Source organism: Aphelocoma coerulescens, chromosome 4 (assembly GCF_041296385.1).
Source record: "Aphelocoma coerulescens isolate FSJ_1873_10779 chromosome 4, UR_Acoe_1.0, whole genome shotgun sequence".
NCBI classification, from domain to species: Eukaryota; Metazoa; Chordata; class Aves; order Passeriformes; family Corvidae; genus Aphelocoma; species Aphelocoma coerulescens.
The window spans coordinates 17,822,509-17,838,692 of NC_091017.1; the positions used below are offsets into that span (position 1 = coordinate 17,822,509).

At 39.9% G+C, this 16,184-nt stretch overlaps 1 protein-coding gene across 2 annotated transcripts; it reads right to left on the bottom strand.

The window, feature by feature from the left end:
- Positions 1-4,208: 4,208 nt before the first annotated feature.
- MMAA (metabolism of cobalamin associated A) lies at positions 4,209-13,475 on the bottom strand. 2 transcript variants are annotated; one of them, XR_011150491.1, is made up of 8 exons: positions 13,191-13,475; positions 12,391-12,867; positions 11,226-11,348; positions 9,961-10,131; positions 9,571-9,656; positions 9,060-9,209; positions 7,201-7,778; positions 4,209-6,651 (listed from the first exon to the last, which is right to left on the bottom strand). XR_011150491.1 is itself a non-coding variant. In XM_069012874.1 (7 exons), the coding sequence occupies exons 2-7, from the start codon at positions 12,809-12,811 to the stop codon at positions 7,491-7,493; spliced, it is 1,239 nt and encodes a 412-aa protein (XP_068868975.1). In that variant the 5' UTR covers positions 12,812-12,867; positions 13,191-13,475; the 3' UTR covers positions 4,209-7,490. The 2 variants fall into 2 exon arrangements, 1 of the variants encoding a protein (XP_068868975.1); XM_069012874.1 differs by having other exon boundaries at positions 4,209-7,778.
- Positions 13,476-16,184: the final 2,709 nt, after the last annotated feature.

Genomic DNA, 16,184 nt, shown 5'->3' on the forward strand with positions numbered 1-16,184 from the left:
GAAATACCACACTAACCTGAAGATCCACTTAGTCCAGCCTTAATCTCAAGGAACAGCCAATAAAGAAAAAAAAATAAATTAGGAAACCAAAAGTATTCAAACTGTCCCACAGAGATGCCCTTGCATTTTAGATGTTCACTAAGGTTCAATGTTCAAAAATGTTAGATGAGAGCTATTCAGACTAGACTAATTTACAGGATCTGTGCCTGTCTCCACAGCAATGTTTTCTGAGATTAAAGAATTGGCAGTGGGCCAAACAAGATTATTTTAATTATCCCAATTTCCCTCTGAAATTTCCTGTCTCATTGCATATGAAGTTTACCACCCCAAAAATGGAAAACTGACCCTCCTAGCAGGACAAACCTCAGGCAGCCTTTATTCTAGGACCTTATTCCATCACGTGTAGGCACATGCTCCAATGCTGACCTCTCCTGACCTCAGGGTGTGGAGAATCAGCAGCATTTCTAACATGGAAAGAATTGTGTGTGGTGAAAATGAGTGTCTGGAGCAGCGTCTCCAGCTAAACTGAAAGCCATGTGCATCATGCAAGACATGAAACTGGGACTTTCAACACATCATAATTCAAAATAACTGTTTTATGTCAGTACAGAAATAAAGCATTCAGTGGCTTTTAGTTGTACTGGCACTGTACAGTGGCCATGGTCTGCTCCATTGTTGCAGGTGTGGAAATGACAGTACTAAAGAGTCCCACATTAAAGACTTTTTCATTTCTAAGAATGTCACATTCTAATGCATAGTGAAAAGGAAAAGTGAAGGATAACAATATTTGAATTTAAGTCTGAGACATTAATTTTCAAATCTAATCCGTTTCTATTGCCACTGCATGCAGAAAGAACCAGTCAGGTTGTAAGTGCTGTATCATAGCACTCAACAAAAAAGGTTTTTTTATTTTCACTGAAACTGTTTTTGAAAGCTTATTGATCTTGTTCAGAGTTCTCAACTTCTCCTGTAAATCACAAGTTAAGAACACGGCTTCAGCCACTTGTTTTGAGTCCTGCAGATATCAAGTATTAGCAGCTGCTGTTCAGTGAAGACAGACAAATCATACTGACAGCTCAAAATAAAGAAATCTGTTTGGGTGAACATAATTTGCTCTATTCAGCAAACAAGGGCACAAAAAGTCATTCCTCTCAGACTCAGATAGCAGTCAGGATTTCCAGGTAGATCATTTCGTTAAGATTCATGCAATCTAAAAAAAAAGAACAATATCTGCAAAATAATTCACATTCCCATTTGCTGATTATTTTACTTGATTGAGCTCTGCCAGATGCCATGCACTTGCTATGCTTTTGACATGGCATGTAGGGCAGAAGCCAGTTTCCTATGCAGCTGCCTGTTCTGGAATGAATATCTGATCTATCTGATGACAATTAAGCAATTACAGCAATATTAATCCTCTACATGAATTTTACAAGATTGGGATAGCTGAACAGCAGAGTTTCTCTTTAAACTTCAAAAGAGAAGGGACACCAGAGCATAACAGGCTTGTGAAACACATGCTGACCTTTCAGTACATTGACCTGTAGTGCTCTGAAAAGCTACCAGTGAATAGAGGGAAGGAGTCAGTGGTGGAGGTGACACGGGGGAAAGGAGAAAACCAGCACACTGAAAAGGCATTATTTTCCACCTAATGTCCACAAATGTACAGGTGACTCAGGATAACAACATTTCTGGCAGAAGAACTATACAAATAATCAGCTGTTTCTTACTCAGATCTAGGACTAAAAGACAAGCATCTGAGCAACAGTAAAAGCTCCTAGTCTAAGCTTCGGATGTCATAAGGCACATTAATTGCTGCAGCTTCTGGTGTCACTAAAGAGCCTTTGTCCAGTCACACTAACAATTTACAGTTTAGAGTTAAGGTGAAACAAGCAACTTATTCCTTGCACTTATTTTACAGGCTTTGCCAGATTTAATCAGATAAAGGCACACATTCAGTGAAGATCCTTAATCATTTTCAAACATCTTTAATCATTTTCAAACATGTTCAATACCCCTTCTAGTTCAGTTTGTGAAATCCCTTCTAAAATACGTAAACCAGGAAATTCTTAGTGCCCCAATTTCCCTTTCCTCTGTGGACTATTTTGCCTACTTCAAAATACTAGGAAAGCTTCTCTAAATAAGAATAGACCTTACTGTGATGGCTGAAGTCTGTTTTTCCTTCCATGAGAGGAGGATCTGACATCACAGTCCGGGAACCAGCTCAGCTCTTTTTCCTGAAAAGAGGCAGGATACATCTTAGCATAGTTGACTTGTCCCTGTATTTCCCATCCTCCACATCTTCCTAGGACGGTGCCTGCTTTCTTCTAAGATTTGATGAGAGAGATAAAGAGGAGTAAAGGGCAAAGGTAACCCAGAGGTCAAGAAGAGATGGTTTCCCTCAGACGCTGCTAACAAGGTACAGCACAGGAGTTTGACATGACTTCAGAAACCCTTGTTCTCCGCTGGTGAGCTCTGTCCGAGCCCGGGTTCACCGAGGTTACAGGAAAAGAAAAGGCTGGACTTTTGTTGATCAACGCTGCTAAGCAACACGTCATAAAAACCAACATTCCTCTTGTCTTCTGCTGGTTGCAATTAGAAAACTACAAACAGGATCACAGATTCAGGGCCAGGAGAAAACCTTTAGCAGCGTGAGTGTGTACTGCTCTGAGCCACACAGCCCGTGCAGTATCTTCTCATTAGACATACATTCCGCATCCCCAGCCATTGCAGCCTGCACAGGGCAGGTCAGCCCAGGCCTCTGAAGCTGTAAAATAGCCTTTGGGTTCTCATACGTTTGTAATCTTTAGGTTGTAGTAGTCAGTTTCAATTGAAGAAACAAAGCAAAAGTGTTGTCAGTCCCTGATTAACTTCATGAATATTTGAGTCATGTTAAAAGGTGCATTATTAAAGCTTTTATAGGCTACTCTACCAGTGGAAGAGCTGTAAGAGGAAATGGAGACATAATAAGCAACACAGAGCAGGAACTCACTTTGCCATAATATTTTAAGGAAAAATACAGGAATCTTACCATGCATTCTGAAAGGTGAAGCTTTTAACTTGTTACAAGTAAACAATCATTTACTCAAAATACAAGAACTTCTAACTATTCCCCATTTAGAGCACAATTACAAACAAACCCACCTAGCGCCAAAGGACAAGTGTCACATGGTCCCATGCAACATACAAATCCAAAAGATAGGAAAGGGAATTGAATTTACAATTTTTGTAAGCCTCACATGGCAAACACTGTGGGTCACACAGTTTCTGTGGCTTCACAGTAAATTATCCAAGATAATTCTTATGGTCCTATGGGAGGAAAGAGTAGAAAAAAAATAGGCATTCTTCTTGCTGCTCCATAATGTACCTTCTCCATACACTGTTCATGAATGTCAGCTCCTCTTTTCCTTCCTTGTTCACCATCTAAACCAAACTTCAGTATGACAGGAGGGAACAGAGTATGCCTGTCATCCTTCCATTCTAAGTATGTACTCTAATTGCTTATGAGTTTTTACTTTTGAAATTGTTATTCTCAATTTTAAAATGCTGTTAATGTTTCATTATGGGGTGGGTGGGTTACTTTTAAATAAACTGAAAGGAATGTGTGGAGCGTGGAGAATGACTGTGGAGTAGCTGAACTGGTTTTTGGAAAAGGAATCCTGTCACTAGTCAGTCTGTGCACTGATGACTCTCCAAAGCTTAAGCTTCAGGGGAACATACTAATTTTTCCTTAAATACACTCCTTATCAACTTCCCTTTAATCATTCGTCAAATTATAAATGTTTTAGAATAGTCCAGCAGGAATAGTTACAGAAGCACTAAGCTCTTGAAAGTGTTTTTCTCATTTTAACTCATGGAGTATGTTACTTATTGACTGTGCATCCAAGAGGGAGCAATAGAGCGCTCTGAGAAAGGAAAATAAAGGGGAAATAAGTGTGTTTACACCAATACAGAGCAAGTCAGTAATTGAATCTTGCCATATTAAGAAAGAAAACTTCAGGAAGGGAACTGCACACAGTTTAAAAAAAAAAAAAAAAAGTTCCTTGGTATTCTTTAGCTTTACTCAACTCCCATTCCCAAAAATCTCAAATAGCCAACACGTTGCAGATTTCACAAAAAAGCAACACATGCGAGGAGAACATAAAGGCTTGAAGCAGCATGCACAACAGGAAGTAATGCATTTACAGAAGGCGAGGGCAGATTAGATATCAAAGAGAAGTTTTTTATTACTTAAAGCAGGACATTACAACAGAGCAGTAGTCAAGAAGGGGTCACTGGGTCCTGTCACTGAAAACAAAGAGATTAGATATAAAGGGAATAAGTCACACTAAGAGCATGAACTTGCTAAGAGCATTTTTTCAACCTTAAGTAACGTGGCTGTAAATATACACGGGGCTCAGAGTAAAGATTACTGAACTGTAACCCTTACACTCTCTGACCTGTTTCAGAGTCCTGGATAAATCACTTGATCTCACCACACTTGTTTTTTCCAGCTGTGAAACACCAGCAACATCCATTACACAGGGACCTAGGGAAAGTTTCACACTTACAGACAACTGCAAGACTTTGTAGGAAACAAGTTTGTGTATTTGAAAAGTTTATTCTTTACCTCCCATACTCATTTGTCTAACAGTTTATCATACCTCCAGCTCCAAACTTCATCTTGCTATTGTATTCTCATGAAGTTATATTATTTTCCCATACTATTCTGCAATAGTTCTGGGTTTAAGTGTTAACATGAGAGCAGCTTGACAACTCCAGAAACTAAGAATATGTCAACATCCTACTCAACAGATTTGTTTACTCTCTTTTTTTGGAAGCCTGTTTACTTGTATAACAATATTTTAATGCATTTTAGCCAACTTAATCCCACAGAGCTAAAAATGAAAAGCTGGAAATGTTCCTCCTTATCTTGAGACATACTGGATTGTTTACGTAGCCTACCAGCTGAAGCTCTGCAGTCCTTCTGAGGACAATGCATCTGCCAGCCCATGAGAGCATGAACAAAACTGCACAATTAATTGAACACCAGTTGATTCCAAAACACATCACAGCAAAATTTTACAGGCTATTAAAAAAACTATGTGATTCTCACATGGAAGGCTCAGTTCACAGTTTGCACAGTACAGCTTTTCAGTTTGGTAGGGAATCACTGAAAAACAAAGCAGGGACCCTCATTTACCATTTTGTTTCCAAAGACCCTTTTCAATAGAAGGGAATTCTCCATCTACTGAAGCATGAGGCACAACTGAACACATAAAGAAGGCAAAGCTGATTTTCATCTGCTCTGCTTTAAGAGGAAAATGCAGTTCAAAGAACCTGCTTAAGCCATTGCACTTCTGCTAAGAGTTCATTTGTAAATTAACAATACTGTAAAAGAAGCAACAAAATGAGAAAATAATGATAGCCCATGGCTTGAGTGGATCAGTAGATCTGCATCCAGAAAACAAATACTGAAGAAGCATATTCTGCTTGAGCAGTTCTCATTTAAACAAAGCTGCAGGTTTTAGTTTTACTTGCTTGGCAGCTTGTGTATAACAGACAAGGAAAACAGTGGTCCCTGACAGAAGACAAAGTAATGACCATAATAAGGGTTTGATCTAACAGATAAACACAAATGAGGTCATCTCAAAAACTGCCACCTGAAACAAATGGACTATCAAAAAGTTGAGAACTCACTGGTTAAAATGCTGCTGCTCTCATTAATTAATTTCCCAGCTGACTGTCATTTCTTCTACAAGGTACCATAAAATACAGTCAATATTTAAAGATGAAAGGACACAAGGACACAAGACATTGCTTTTGGTTTGGGGCACTCTCTGTCATATTCAACAGAGGCTGTTTAAAGAAAAAAGAAACTGTAAGCACTGCATTTCTCTCACAGCTCAGCATGGTCATAACAGTCACTGTGCTTCTCCACACATTCCACTCCACACATTCCTATAGCTGCTTCTTTGTTGATTGATTGCAGCAATCCCAAAGTACTGATTAAGAAACAAGAATAAGCAGTCAGAGCTCAGAGAAGTTCTGACAATTTATGTGGTGGAAACCACTAATACCAGCTACCCCAGTGCAAAATGTCTTAACTAAGAAATGCCTCAGCTGTATGGCCCCCAAAACACCACAATGCCCTTCTGTAGTATTTCACTGCAAACAGTGTCTAGCAGGAAAAAGTTGGGAACAAAATATAATAACTGGGACAAGGGGAAAGAAGAAACAAAAATACATTGAGGGGAAAGAAGTCCGAATGAAAACAAACACCATGAAGGTAAAAAGAGGATTTAAGTAACCCAATTCACTGCTATACTAGAATTGGGTTGCCAGAGCCCAAACAAGTAAAACTGAGCTAAAGGCACCATACCTTCCATGTACACATCCAGAAAATCCAAACTGTGAAACTCATCACTGCCATTATATTTCTTTAAAAATTAATTCACCTAAACGCCAACTGGCTCACCAAATTGTCCTGTGTTACTGGCTTTACTGTCACGTCTCCAAAAATCAGCACTTTTCCACTTTATCCTTCACATTTAGCGGGTACCAGATGAGCTCTGATTCCTAGATCACGGATCAGGAAAATGTTTCGCCCAGATTTTTCTCAAGGGAAAATTAAAAAATAAAAGTGCTTTTGGTTGGAAGCAGTCCTGTCTTCTGCAAGAGATAAAGAAAAAATACCGAACACAAGTGGCCATTTTGTTTGAATCCAAAAAACTAAGTCAGATCAGAAAACCATAAAACATTATTTTTAGAGATAAATTATTCTAGTATAAAGACATTTGCTATTAAAACATTATGGGTAACATTTGTTCCATCTGATGTCTGCATGTAAAAAAAAGTCTTAACTAAATTTTGCTTTTTAATAAAGCGTCTATTTTGAAACTGGGATGGTTAAAATTCCCTTCTCCTACTGTACAGTGTATAATAACTAACTACAGCTTCCAAAGAGGGACCAAACACCACTACGTTCTATTTATATGCATACAATTTATTTAAAACTAAGGCTGTGGTCTGGTGCTGTCAGGCAGTCCAATGTTCTTGCTGTCACTCAAGGTGAGGGAAGAAAATGCAATCCATTATGGCAACAGCTGCTGCTATATTAGAATGGAAAGCTGCAGTGTCAACTGCACTGAGATGACCCCAGAACCAGAATCAAACCTTGCACCACCACAAACCTCACTCTCCCGCCCTCCCAAAACCTACCATTTTACATGGGCATCCAGTTTTCATCAACAGATCTATGGCATGTACAAATTGAAGATTTGGAAATTAATTTTTTTTCCATTATAGTGTGTAGTAATCTGAGAGTGAGTGTTTGGATTTGTCATGATCGCTGCATATCCAGAATCCAACAGAATTCTTTTGCAGAGCACTGGATTGGTATTCTATTCATGTCTGCTGCAGTAAAACATTTGAATCCACACATAGAAAACGTGTATTTAATGTTCACATTTACATAAAGCACTTAGCAAGAACAGAGTAGAAAACAATGCTTAGAGACCATCTTTGAATGCCTTCAGCAGCAGGTCAGCTGCCAGTCCAGGAGACAAGACTCCACTAAGAACTTTTTCTTCCAGAAGTGGGATCTTATCCTTGACTGCCAAGTGACTCCGGAAATGCTCCAGCATGTTTTCTTGGATAAGGTTCCACATCCACACTTTCTGCTGTTTGCGTCGTTTGGCAACCAGCTCGCCACTTGTGAGCATGAGGTCACGGAACTCCGTCATTTTATCCCACATATCCGAGATCCCTTCCCCCGTTTTGGCAGAGATGCGCAGTACCTGTCGGATCCAGAGGAATTGTTAAAGCCAAGTTAGCTGCTGGCCTTGAGGTTTCAATTACTGGATCAGGTAGACGGCAGGGGAATTAAGAAATGTGTGAGGGAAACTTCCTTCAATACTCACTTCATGAGGCTCTAAGCATTTCTGTGCCTTTTTTCTTTTCCCCTCCAAAAACTGTAGGATTCTACGAACTAAAAGTAGACCCCAAGATCCATAGTATTTGGGATAAATAGGCCTTGAGCAGTGGCTTGTATAATGAGAATCCTTTTTAGTAAGTCCTTCAGCTAAAAGGTGTATTATTGCTCTTTTACTTAAATGTAAAGTTAAGTGCATATTTTGGTAGCTATTCTTTTGCACTTAAAATATGCCAGAAATGAGGTATTTTGACTATTTCTTTGCCTTTGCTTTCCAGAACAGGAATTAATTTTGCCAATAATATTTCAGACATCCAGCACAGTCTTTCAAATTGAACAGCCTGTTTTTTTAAAAAAGCTTCTCTCTCTTTCCACACCTAGAAAAGAAAGGCCAGCTGATTTAAACTCAACTTCATGGGTCAATTTCAATACCAGGGTAAAACAAACCTCCTTTACAGACAGAAGTTTATTTATAAAGGAAGTGAGAGTGTGTGTGTTTGCTTATTCTATATACCCATATTAAAAATTAGTACTGAATCTTCTCCTTAAAAATCCACCATAACCTTTTAGTAAATAAAATACAGCACTAAAACTGAAGACCCAGAGAATGAAAATTCCAATTATCTAGACAATTTCATTATGTGAGAAACAAACAAACAAACAAAAAAATTAAAGCACTAAAGGACACACATGAGCTAGTGAAAGAACAAAGATAATCACAGGCTTCAGAGTTATAATGGAGGGAGAAGTAGATTAAGAGACATTTTTAGATATGCATAGTTTACAAAAAGTAAACTCCTGATGTCAGTAATAGTTCTGCTAGTGCAGAGATTTTAGCCCAGGGCAGACATCCTGGGGAGGAGGACTGGCTTTGCAGTGTTTCATGTGGCTCACCTTGAGATCAGAGGTGAAGCACAGACAGCAGCAATCACCTCTCCAGCACACTGTGAGACTGAACAACCAACTGCAATTTGTATAAAAGAGCCCAGGGAGACTAGGACAGCCAGATGAGAAGAAACCAATCCTAACTCATTCAGCACTTTTTCTGGGAGGAAAAAATACAAAAAAACCCAAACACACCACCAAAACCCAAACAAAACCAAATCAGACCCAAAGAGCCCCACAAAGCACAGTGAAGTGCACAAACCTTTGGCCTCCAAACCTTTGAACGCTTGCGAAGCAGCTTCATAGCACTGATGTACTCAGCCTGGATTCTCCGGGCAGGCACAACTAAATCACCATCAGCCTTATTGATGGCAACGAGATCTGCCATCTCAATGATGCCCCGTTTGATGCCCTAAATGCAACAGGGAAAGAAAACAGGAGTACCCAGAGGGGGTGTGATACACTGATTCATCACAAAAAGCAGGTCAAAGGGCTTTGTTAGTTTCTAGTTTTCTCCCCAAAAATATATGCAACTAGTAAACATGACAAAGTTAAGCCACAGAGTATCAAAAGTTTACATCCTAATACTTTAAAAACCAAAAGAAAGGGGAGCTTAACTCTGCACTAAGTAGATTACACTGAAAATACTTAATAACAACAGTATAATGGACAAAATACTATTGATATGGACTTTCTGCACAGATACTACACGTTGAATTTAAATTTCTCTTTCTAGTCCCAGGTAGTAACCAATAAGAGAAACCAAAAAATACCTGTAATTCATCTCCACCCGCAGGTGGTAGCAGTAATATAAACATATCAACCATATCAGCCACAGCAAATTCTGACTGGCCCACACCTAAAAAATTAAATTCAGAGTTTACAATTTACTACAAACTTTCAGTCACATTAATGACAGTAATTACAACAGGTCCCAGCACTGCCCCATCAACAAATCCCATTAACAAAACAAAGACAACTGGAAACACATTAGTTTTGTAAAAGACATACAGGACTAGAAAACAGACAGAACAAGCATTCATGTTCAACCAGTGACCACGTATGAAAACATGGGCAAAATCAAGGCAGAAAGTATGCAATTATTAGCACACCTTATTTTCATGTCACAGCAGGACAATTAAAAGAAAACCTTAAGCACATACCTACTGTTTCCACAAGAACAACATCATAGCCTCCTCCTTCACACAGCAGAATGGCTTCATTTGTGGTCCTTGTGACACCTCCCAGGGTCCCACTGGTTGGAGATGGCCTGATGTATGCATTCATGTCTCTTGACAACTCAGTCATCCGTGTTTTGTCCCCCAGTAGAGAACCTTGAATGTTTAACGTTAAATTATTTCAGAAGTGCAACACAGCCAAACTTCCCCTTCTCCCCCCGCCCCACCAATAAAAGAGTGAAAAAAGACAGATCTCTTGGGCAATGTCAGTCAAATGAATATCCCAGTAATAGTTCCTCAAGGCTTAGCTGAAGACTAGAAGTTACTGCCTGGTTCTTCCACTTCTCAGAAGCTGGAAAGGCCTGACAAGCAGACCTTACTGCTAACAAACATGAAGAATTTGTGCTAGGTCAGAAAGAATTCCAGAATTCCTGAATGGCTTTTTGAGGCCTATACACATCGGGCCACACAGCTGAATCTTGTCTGTTCCTGTCCAAAGGGACGAATCTCTGCATTATGATTCTGACACTCCCTGATGGTGGATTTTTTGTTTTAAGAGAGCTGACACATGTCCTGCCTTCCTTCTACTCAAACAAACCGTAAATCAGATTCAGTGAGATCTGTGCACTCGATGCACACCCTGAAAGATAAGGGATGCTCAATTCTTCCAACTGGTGCAGCCTTGCTGTCACATTTTGCTATTCTACTGAGGCATCCTGAAGGCATGCATTCAAGAACATAATCTGTCTTAGCTCCATGCCATTGCAATGCTCTAGTTGTTTTCTTTATAAATAGTTACACACCTCTAACAGCACAGAAGGTGGAAAAATTAATGATGCTGCCTGGCAGCTACCCATTATGAAAAGATCAAAATCAAGATTGCATTATTAGTGTCAGAGAAACCACGAATCAGGCATAGTCAGCTTGTAATTTCCCTATAATTTTTTACTGGAGAGTTACAGATTACAGCCTGTAATCAGTAATCCTGCACAACTTCGAAGAAATTCAAATTCAGAAAAATAAAACTGTAAGGCAACATTTGAACCCTGGAAAAGAGGAAATCTGGAAGAATTACAACACTGACACCTGTTTCCCAATTTCGTATCACATAAGAAAAAAATATGAAAACTTGATTTATTTTTTATATTTTACTGTTATAGGCACCAAATTTTCCTCCACTTGGCCCAAAGAGATACTTCTGTAGTTGACAAGGTATTAGAAACCTGACTCAAACTTTAATTCACACTCACCACCACTTGTACTAGAGGAAGGGTCTACAGCCAACACAGACACTTTGTGTTTTCTTTCTGTAAGCATTTTCCCAAAGCATTCTATGAAGGTTGATTTTCCAGCACCAGGAGGACCAGACAACCCTAAATGATCATATTAGGAAGAAAAAAGTATTTTTTTAATCAAATAAGTAATATATCTCATGAATACCAACAACATCTAAGTTGATAACAATTCATACTTTTAACACAGCATCACAACAAAAGCAAATAAAAACTATGCCAAAACTATAAAACCGTAGTTTGATTCACCCAACATAGCAGCACTTCATCACTCCTCATCCTATTCACACCAATATAACATTGGGTTTATCCACATCTATTTCCTTCCCTCCAAATAAAATTATTTATGCCATAAGACTTATCCTTCAGAACTTTCAAAATGTTATATACTAGAACTGGATCTTTCAGATTTACTATAAAAGAAACACTCTGAAAGCAAAAGCAAGCCCTTACCTTGAAGAGCTGTTTTTTCAAAAAAATGAGGCCACTTATTTGCATGTCAAAGCTCCCAAATTAAGTTAGCACCAAACTTTTCTCACTCTCATGCCCCAGTTCTTGTCCTTACTACTTTTGTACAGACAGCAGAGATGACAGCTGGGCATGACACGTTAGCAGTCCATCTCTTTGTAAGGGAAAAATATTTTACAGCTTCCAAGAGAAGCAGGTTCAAGTCTCCTTCAGCTGAAAAGTACACTGCTTTAAAGGAGGGCCATAAAACAGGAAGGTGCATGCTTTTCCTTCTGCAGACTAAAAAAGGGATTCAGGAAGTATTCAAGAAAACACCTGCTTCAGGAAAAGACCACATCTGCTTGACTACATCTTTCCCTAAGTATAGATAACATCTGCATCAGTCTGCAAACTAACTAATGTTTCAGCTTATAATAGTTACCAAAAACACTCCGAGTGACAGACCCCCAGGAAGTAACACTAATTTCTAAAGCATTTTCAAATCATTTTTCATCTCAAGCCATAATTCCACTGGACAACAGAAGTAATCTAGGTTGGTTATAAACCACGAAAGAATAACAATCCAAGACTACAGACCACAAACAGCAGCGATGATAAAAGGTGAGGACTGTAATCACATGTAAGCAACTACTAGACAAGACATAAAAGGACTAACCCACTCTAAAGGCAAGTGGCTTTCCTTGATTTAACTTTTCTTGTTCCCTGTGGTAGGATAATACCTTCTGAAGGAGCACCTGGGCTATTTTCTTCTTCCTACTCTGAGTTGATTCTATAAGTGTAATGGCTTCGGCTAAACAAGCTCTATGACCCTGGATTAGTCCACGGTAAAGTCTGTCTACGAGTCTCTGTTCCCAGTCAGAAAGTCCCTCTACTTGCTGCTCAGGGGCTGCTTGCTGGCACAGCTCTCTCCTCAAACCATTTGATGAACAAATCCATTTTGTACGACAGCAGTGCGCTGGCCCAAGAGATTCAATGCCCAGGAAATCTGCTCGGGACGCAAAGTGAAAGTTCGTGAAGTAAGTTCTTCTAGAGAAGTAACAATGAGGGAATCTCAGCAGCAAAGTGGGAATCTTCATCTTTTTTGGAATTAAAAACTACCAGAGTTGTCAGTTCACTTCTGTTGGCAGACACCCTAAAAAGAAAGCAAAACATTTTTACTTTCTTCAAAGCACTTGTGAGGACTCAAATGAAATTTATGCACACCCATGATCATCAGCTTTTATTTTATCTGTACCTGCTGCCTTGAACAAAAAAATTAGTTCCCTTTTCCCGTTGAACAGATGCAGTAAAAACAAGCTATATAATCAATAGCACAGTACCACTTTATTATCATACTTCATAAATCAAAATATTATTTTTATACATAGGCAGGTAAAAAAAAAGTACTTTTAAATAAGCCTCTCAGCGCACATGCAGCACACTACAAATCGAGGAACAATCAATCCTTATGCTTACGGAAATGGCGGTATTTTCTAGTTTGACGGGCTTTTTTAAGCAATTATTCGGGATGAGGTTATACTTGCACTTATTTTCATAGAAAGAGGAAAAAAAGGTGTGTTAAGGCGAGATTTCAGACACAATAGCATTTAGAAATAAACTGGAGGAGCTGAGGCCTCCCCGAGGCGCCCGGGCTGCCCCAGCCCCGCTCCCGCTCCGCCGCCTCAGCCCGGGGCGGCCGCTGAGGGGAGGAAGGCACGGGAAAAGCCGCCGCTCCCCACCATTCCCGGTCGCTGCCCACCATTCCCGGCACCTACCGGAGCCACCCCGCTCCGCCCCGGGAAGTGACGCCCTCAGGCTGAGCCGGAACCCGCTGCCCGGCGGGGAAAGCAGCGGCGGGGCAGGCGGGGGGGTGTCCCCGCCATCCGCCTCAGAGCGCGGGGTGAGGGCTTCAAGGCTCAGGGCTGGCCATTCCATGAGCACGCAGACTTCCATGGCCATGGAGCCATAGTCTCCCTGCTGTAGACTTACAGTGAATGATGTTTCAAATCGTCGTTTCTCTCCTGAAATCTTTACTAGTCCTCCCACTTCGTTTCATTCACCCGGAAGGGAGAAGAAAAGCTTAAATATCCACTTGTGCTTATTAAATCACGGTTATTTCCAGCCTCATTAAACCTCCTCTTTAAAGTTTCCTGCATGGAATGTTTGTTTATTGTGGGGTGGGGCTTGTTTCGCTCCTTTTTTTTTTTTTTTTAATATCTCCATCTTGCCATCTCCTTTCTGCTCATCTTAAAGTACACAGATTTACTCACAGTAAATGTAAATGCACAGAATCCATTGACTGAGCTGTTCCCAATGCCTTGCACTGTCCTGCAAAGAATTTTTCACAGTGTCCCCATACGGGCAGGGAAAATGACGGACTGTAAAATAGCAAAAGTTTTCTTCTGAATTGCTGACTGCATGATTTAGTCTCACTGCTGTTATTCCGGTCCAGAAGATTATGATACACAGAGAACTGAACAGTTCAGGGCTAAGAAAATAGGCCATTTAGTGTCCCTATCAGCGTGGGATGAAACCACGGCAGAAAGAGACAAGAAGTCCCATTTCAAAATAGCCTTGTGAGGTCTTTCTGTTTAACCAGGTCTTTATTCACCAGAGTTAGTGTGGATCACTATAATCTCTTCATTAACAAGCTTTCTAAGGCTCTCTGTTTGCTTACACCTAGGTAGCATATCCCCACTATTATTTTAATAACAGCAGAAACAAAAAAAACCCCATTCTACTACTGCTTAACTGATCGTTCAGTTTATGCCCCTTTCTGTTCTCCCAACTCGAATAGTTTTTTCAGTGACCTCGATGAACAGGCTTGCAAAATTGCACATTTCATCAATGCTGAAGAGGAGAGGGGGTTGTTCAGTTCTCTGTCTATGATAACCTTGTGGACCAGAATAATAGGAGTGAGATTAAAGTGTGCACTCAGCAGTTCAGAACAAAACTGCTGCTCTTTTACACAGCCCACCAGTTGTACTGCCAATCTGATAAGGCCACAAACAGGCATGTATGTGCTTTAGAGTTGTCTTCCTGCAATAACTGTTTTCAAGACTTTGCCCACTGGTGAGGTCTGGAAATCCAAATTGCTCAAGTCACCTCTTGTTTGTTCCCCTTTCCCCCCAACTCGGTTATTCAACAAGTTTGCTTTTCACCAGTCACAGACTACAGTCTCCAAATGCCAGATATGAGAGGAAGACTTCATATTGCCTTGTCAATTGTATACACCCTTTCTCTCAATATTCTGGCATAGAGGTAACACAGGTCTTCTAGTACTGAGCGCTCTTCTACCACCTCTGATTTTCTGTTCCTCTAACCTCATCCAAAATAAGCATAATACTCCCTTAGAAGCTGGACCATATCTACAGTCTCCTTAATCTACATCCTGCCATACTATACGGTGCTCTTGTGTTTCTCCTATGGTCATTTAATGTATGCAGCTAAAAAGGGGTTTTTTTTGTCGCTATTAAGCACAGCCAAACGAATTTTGGTCAGACTCACTGTATTTGTGCTTTCTGGTCTCCAACATACAGATTTCTCTTGGCTTCTGTATTCTTTATCTGTTCATCATTAATTTACTTAACATTGTTGCTGAGCTATTGAGGAGGGTAGTTCAGTAATTTTCCACATCAGGCTCTGTTTCTCCTTTTTTTTTTCCATATTGTCTTTCAAATTTGGGGTGGGAGGAGTGTGTTTGTGGATTTGGGTTTTTTTTTATTTCAAATTAAACTCATATTCTGTGTTCTCTTTGCTTCTTCTTTTCCCCAAGGATGTCAGAAGAATAAAAATGTGCACCCCATAGGTATTTCATCACAGTCTGAAAAGCTGTCCAGGATTTAAGAAAATTATCTGTTCTAACCTCCTTACTGCAAATTGATCCCAGTGTTAAAGAAAAAGGTACTTCTGTTAACTCATGAAATGGCAGTCTTCCTTCTGAGCCAATACTAAATCAAACATCCTGTAAAGTGGTGTAAATACTGTGCCATAAGCTGAAGGTGCAGGGAGGCACAGATACTCAGGCAAAATGTGCAGCCGAATCCAGATCATTACAAAAGAATAGAAAAAGACCCTTCTGTAACTTCTCACAGCAGGATTAGTATTAACATTAGAATCTTTGCCAAATTCAACCATGCAAATTTAAATTCAGTCTAACTGGCTTCCCCTTGCAGTTTTAGTTGGATTAGTTCATTCTTTCTTTCTCTGGCAGCACCGATTTCCTTGCTCTGTTCACCTCCTCTTTAAGAAACCCCAAAGTAATCTTTGTGCATGTAATTAATACAATGGTACTTAATGTAGTCATAGACATTTCTTTACAGCTGTGTGCTGTAGAGGCCAATACAAAAACATAGCCCCTGCCATGGTACAAACTGAAACTATACTGGTGACCGAACGACCATTTGTCCTTTATTTCAGAAGACACCCCTCGATTCATTTCAGTTTTCACAGAAGAAGAGAACTTTGATG

What these genes read in the sequence shown, in the direction of transcription:
- MMAA (XM_069012874.1), bottom strand. Translation starts at nt 12,811, where the DNA reads ATGAAGATTCCCACTTTGCTGCTGAGATTCCCTCATTGTTACTTCTCT. An exon ending in TTCCTCTAGTACAAGTGGTG is followed by an intron (nt 10,132 to 11,225) that starts GTGAGTGTGAAT and finishes TAAACATTCAAG; the next exon opens with GTTCTCTACTGGGGGACAAA. An exon ending in TGTTCTTGTGGAAACAGTAG is followed by an intron (nt 9,657 to 9,960) that starts GTATGTGCTTAA and finishes TTAATTTTTTAG; the next exon opens with GTGTGGGCCAGTCAGAATTT.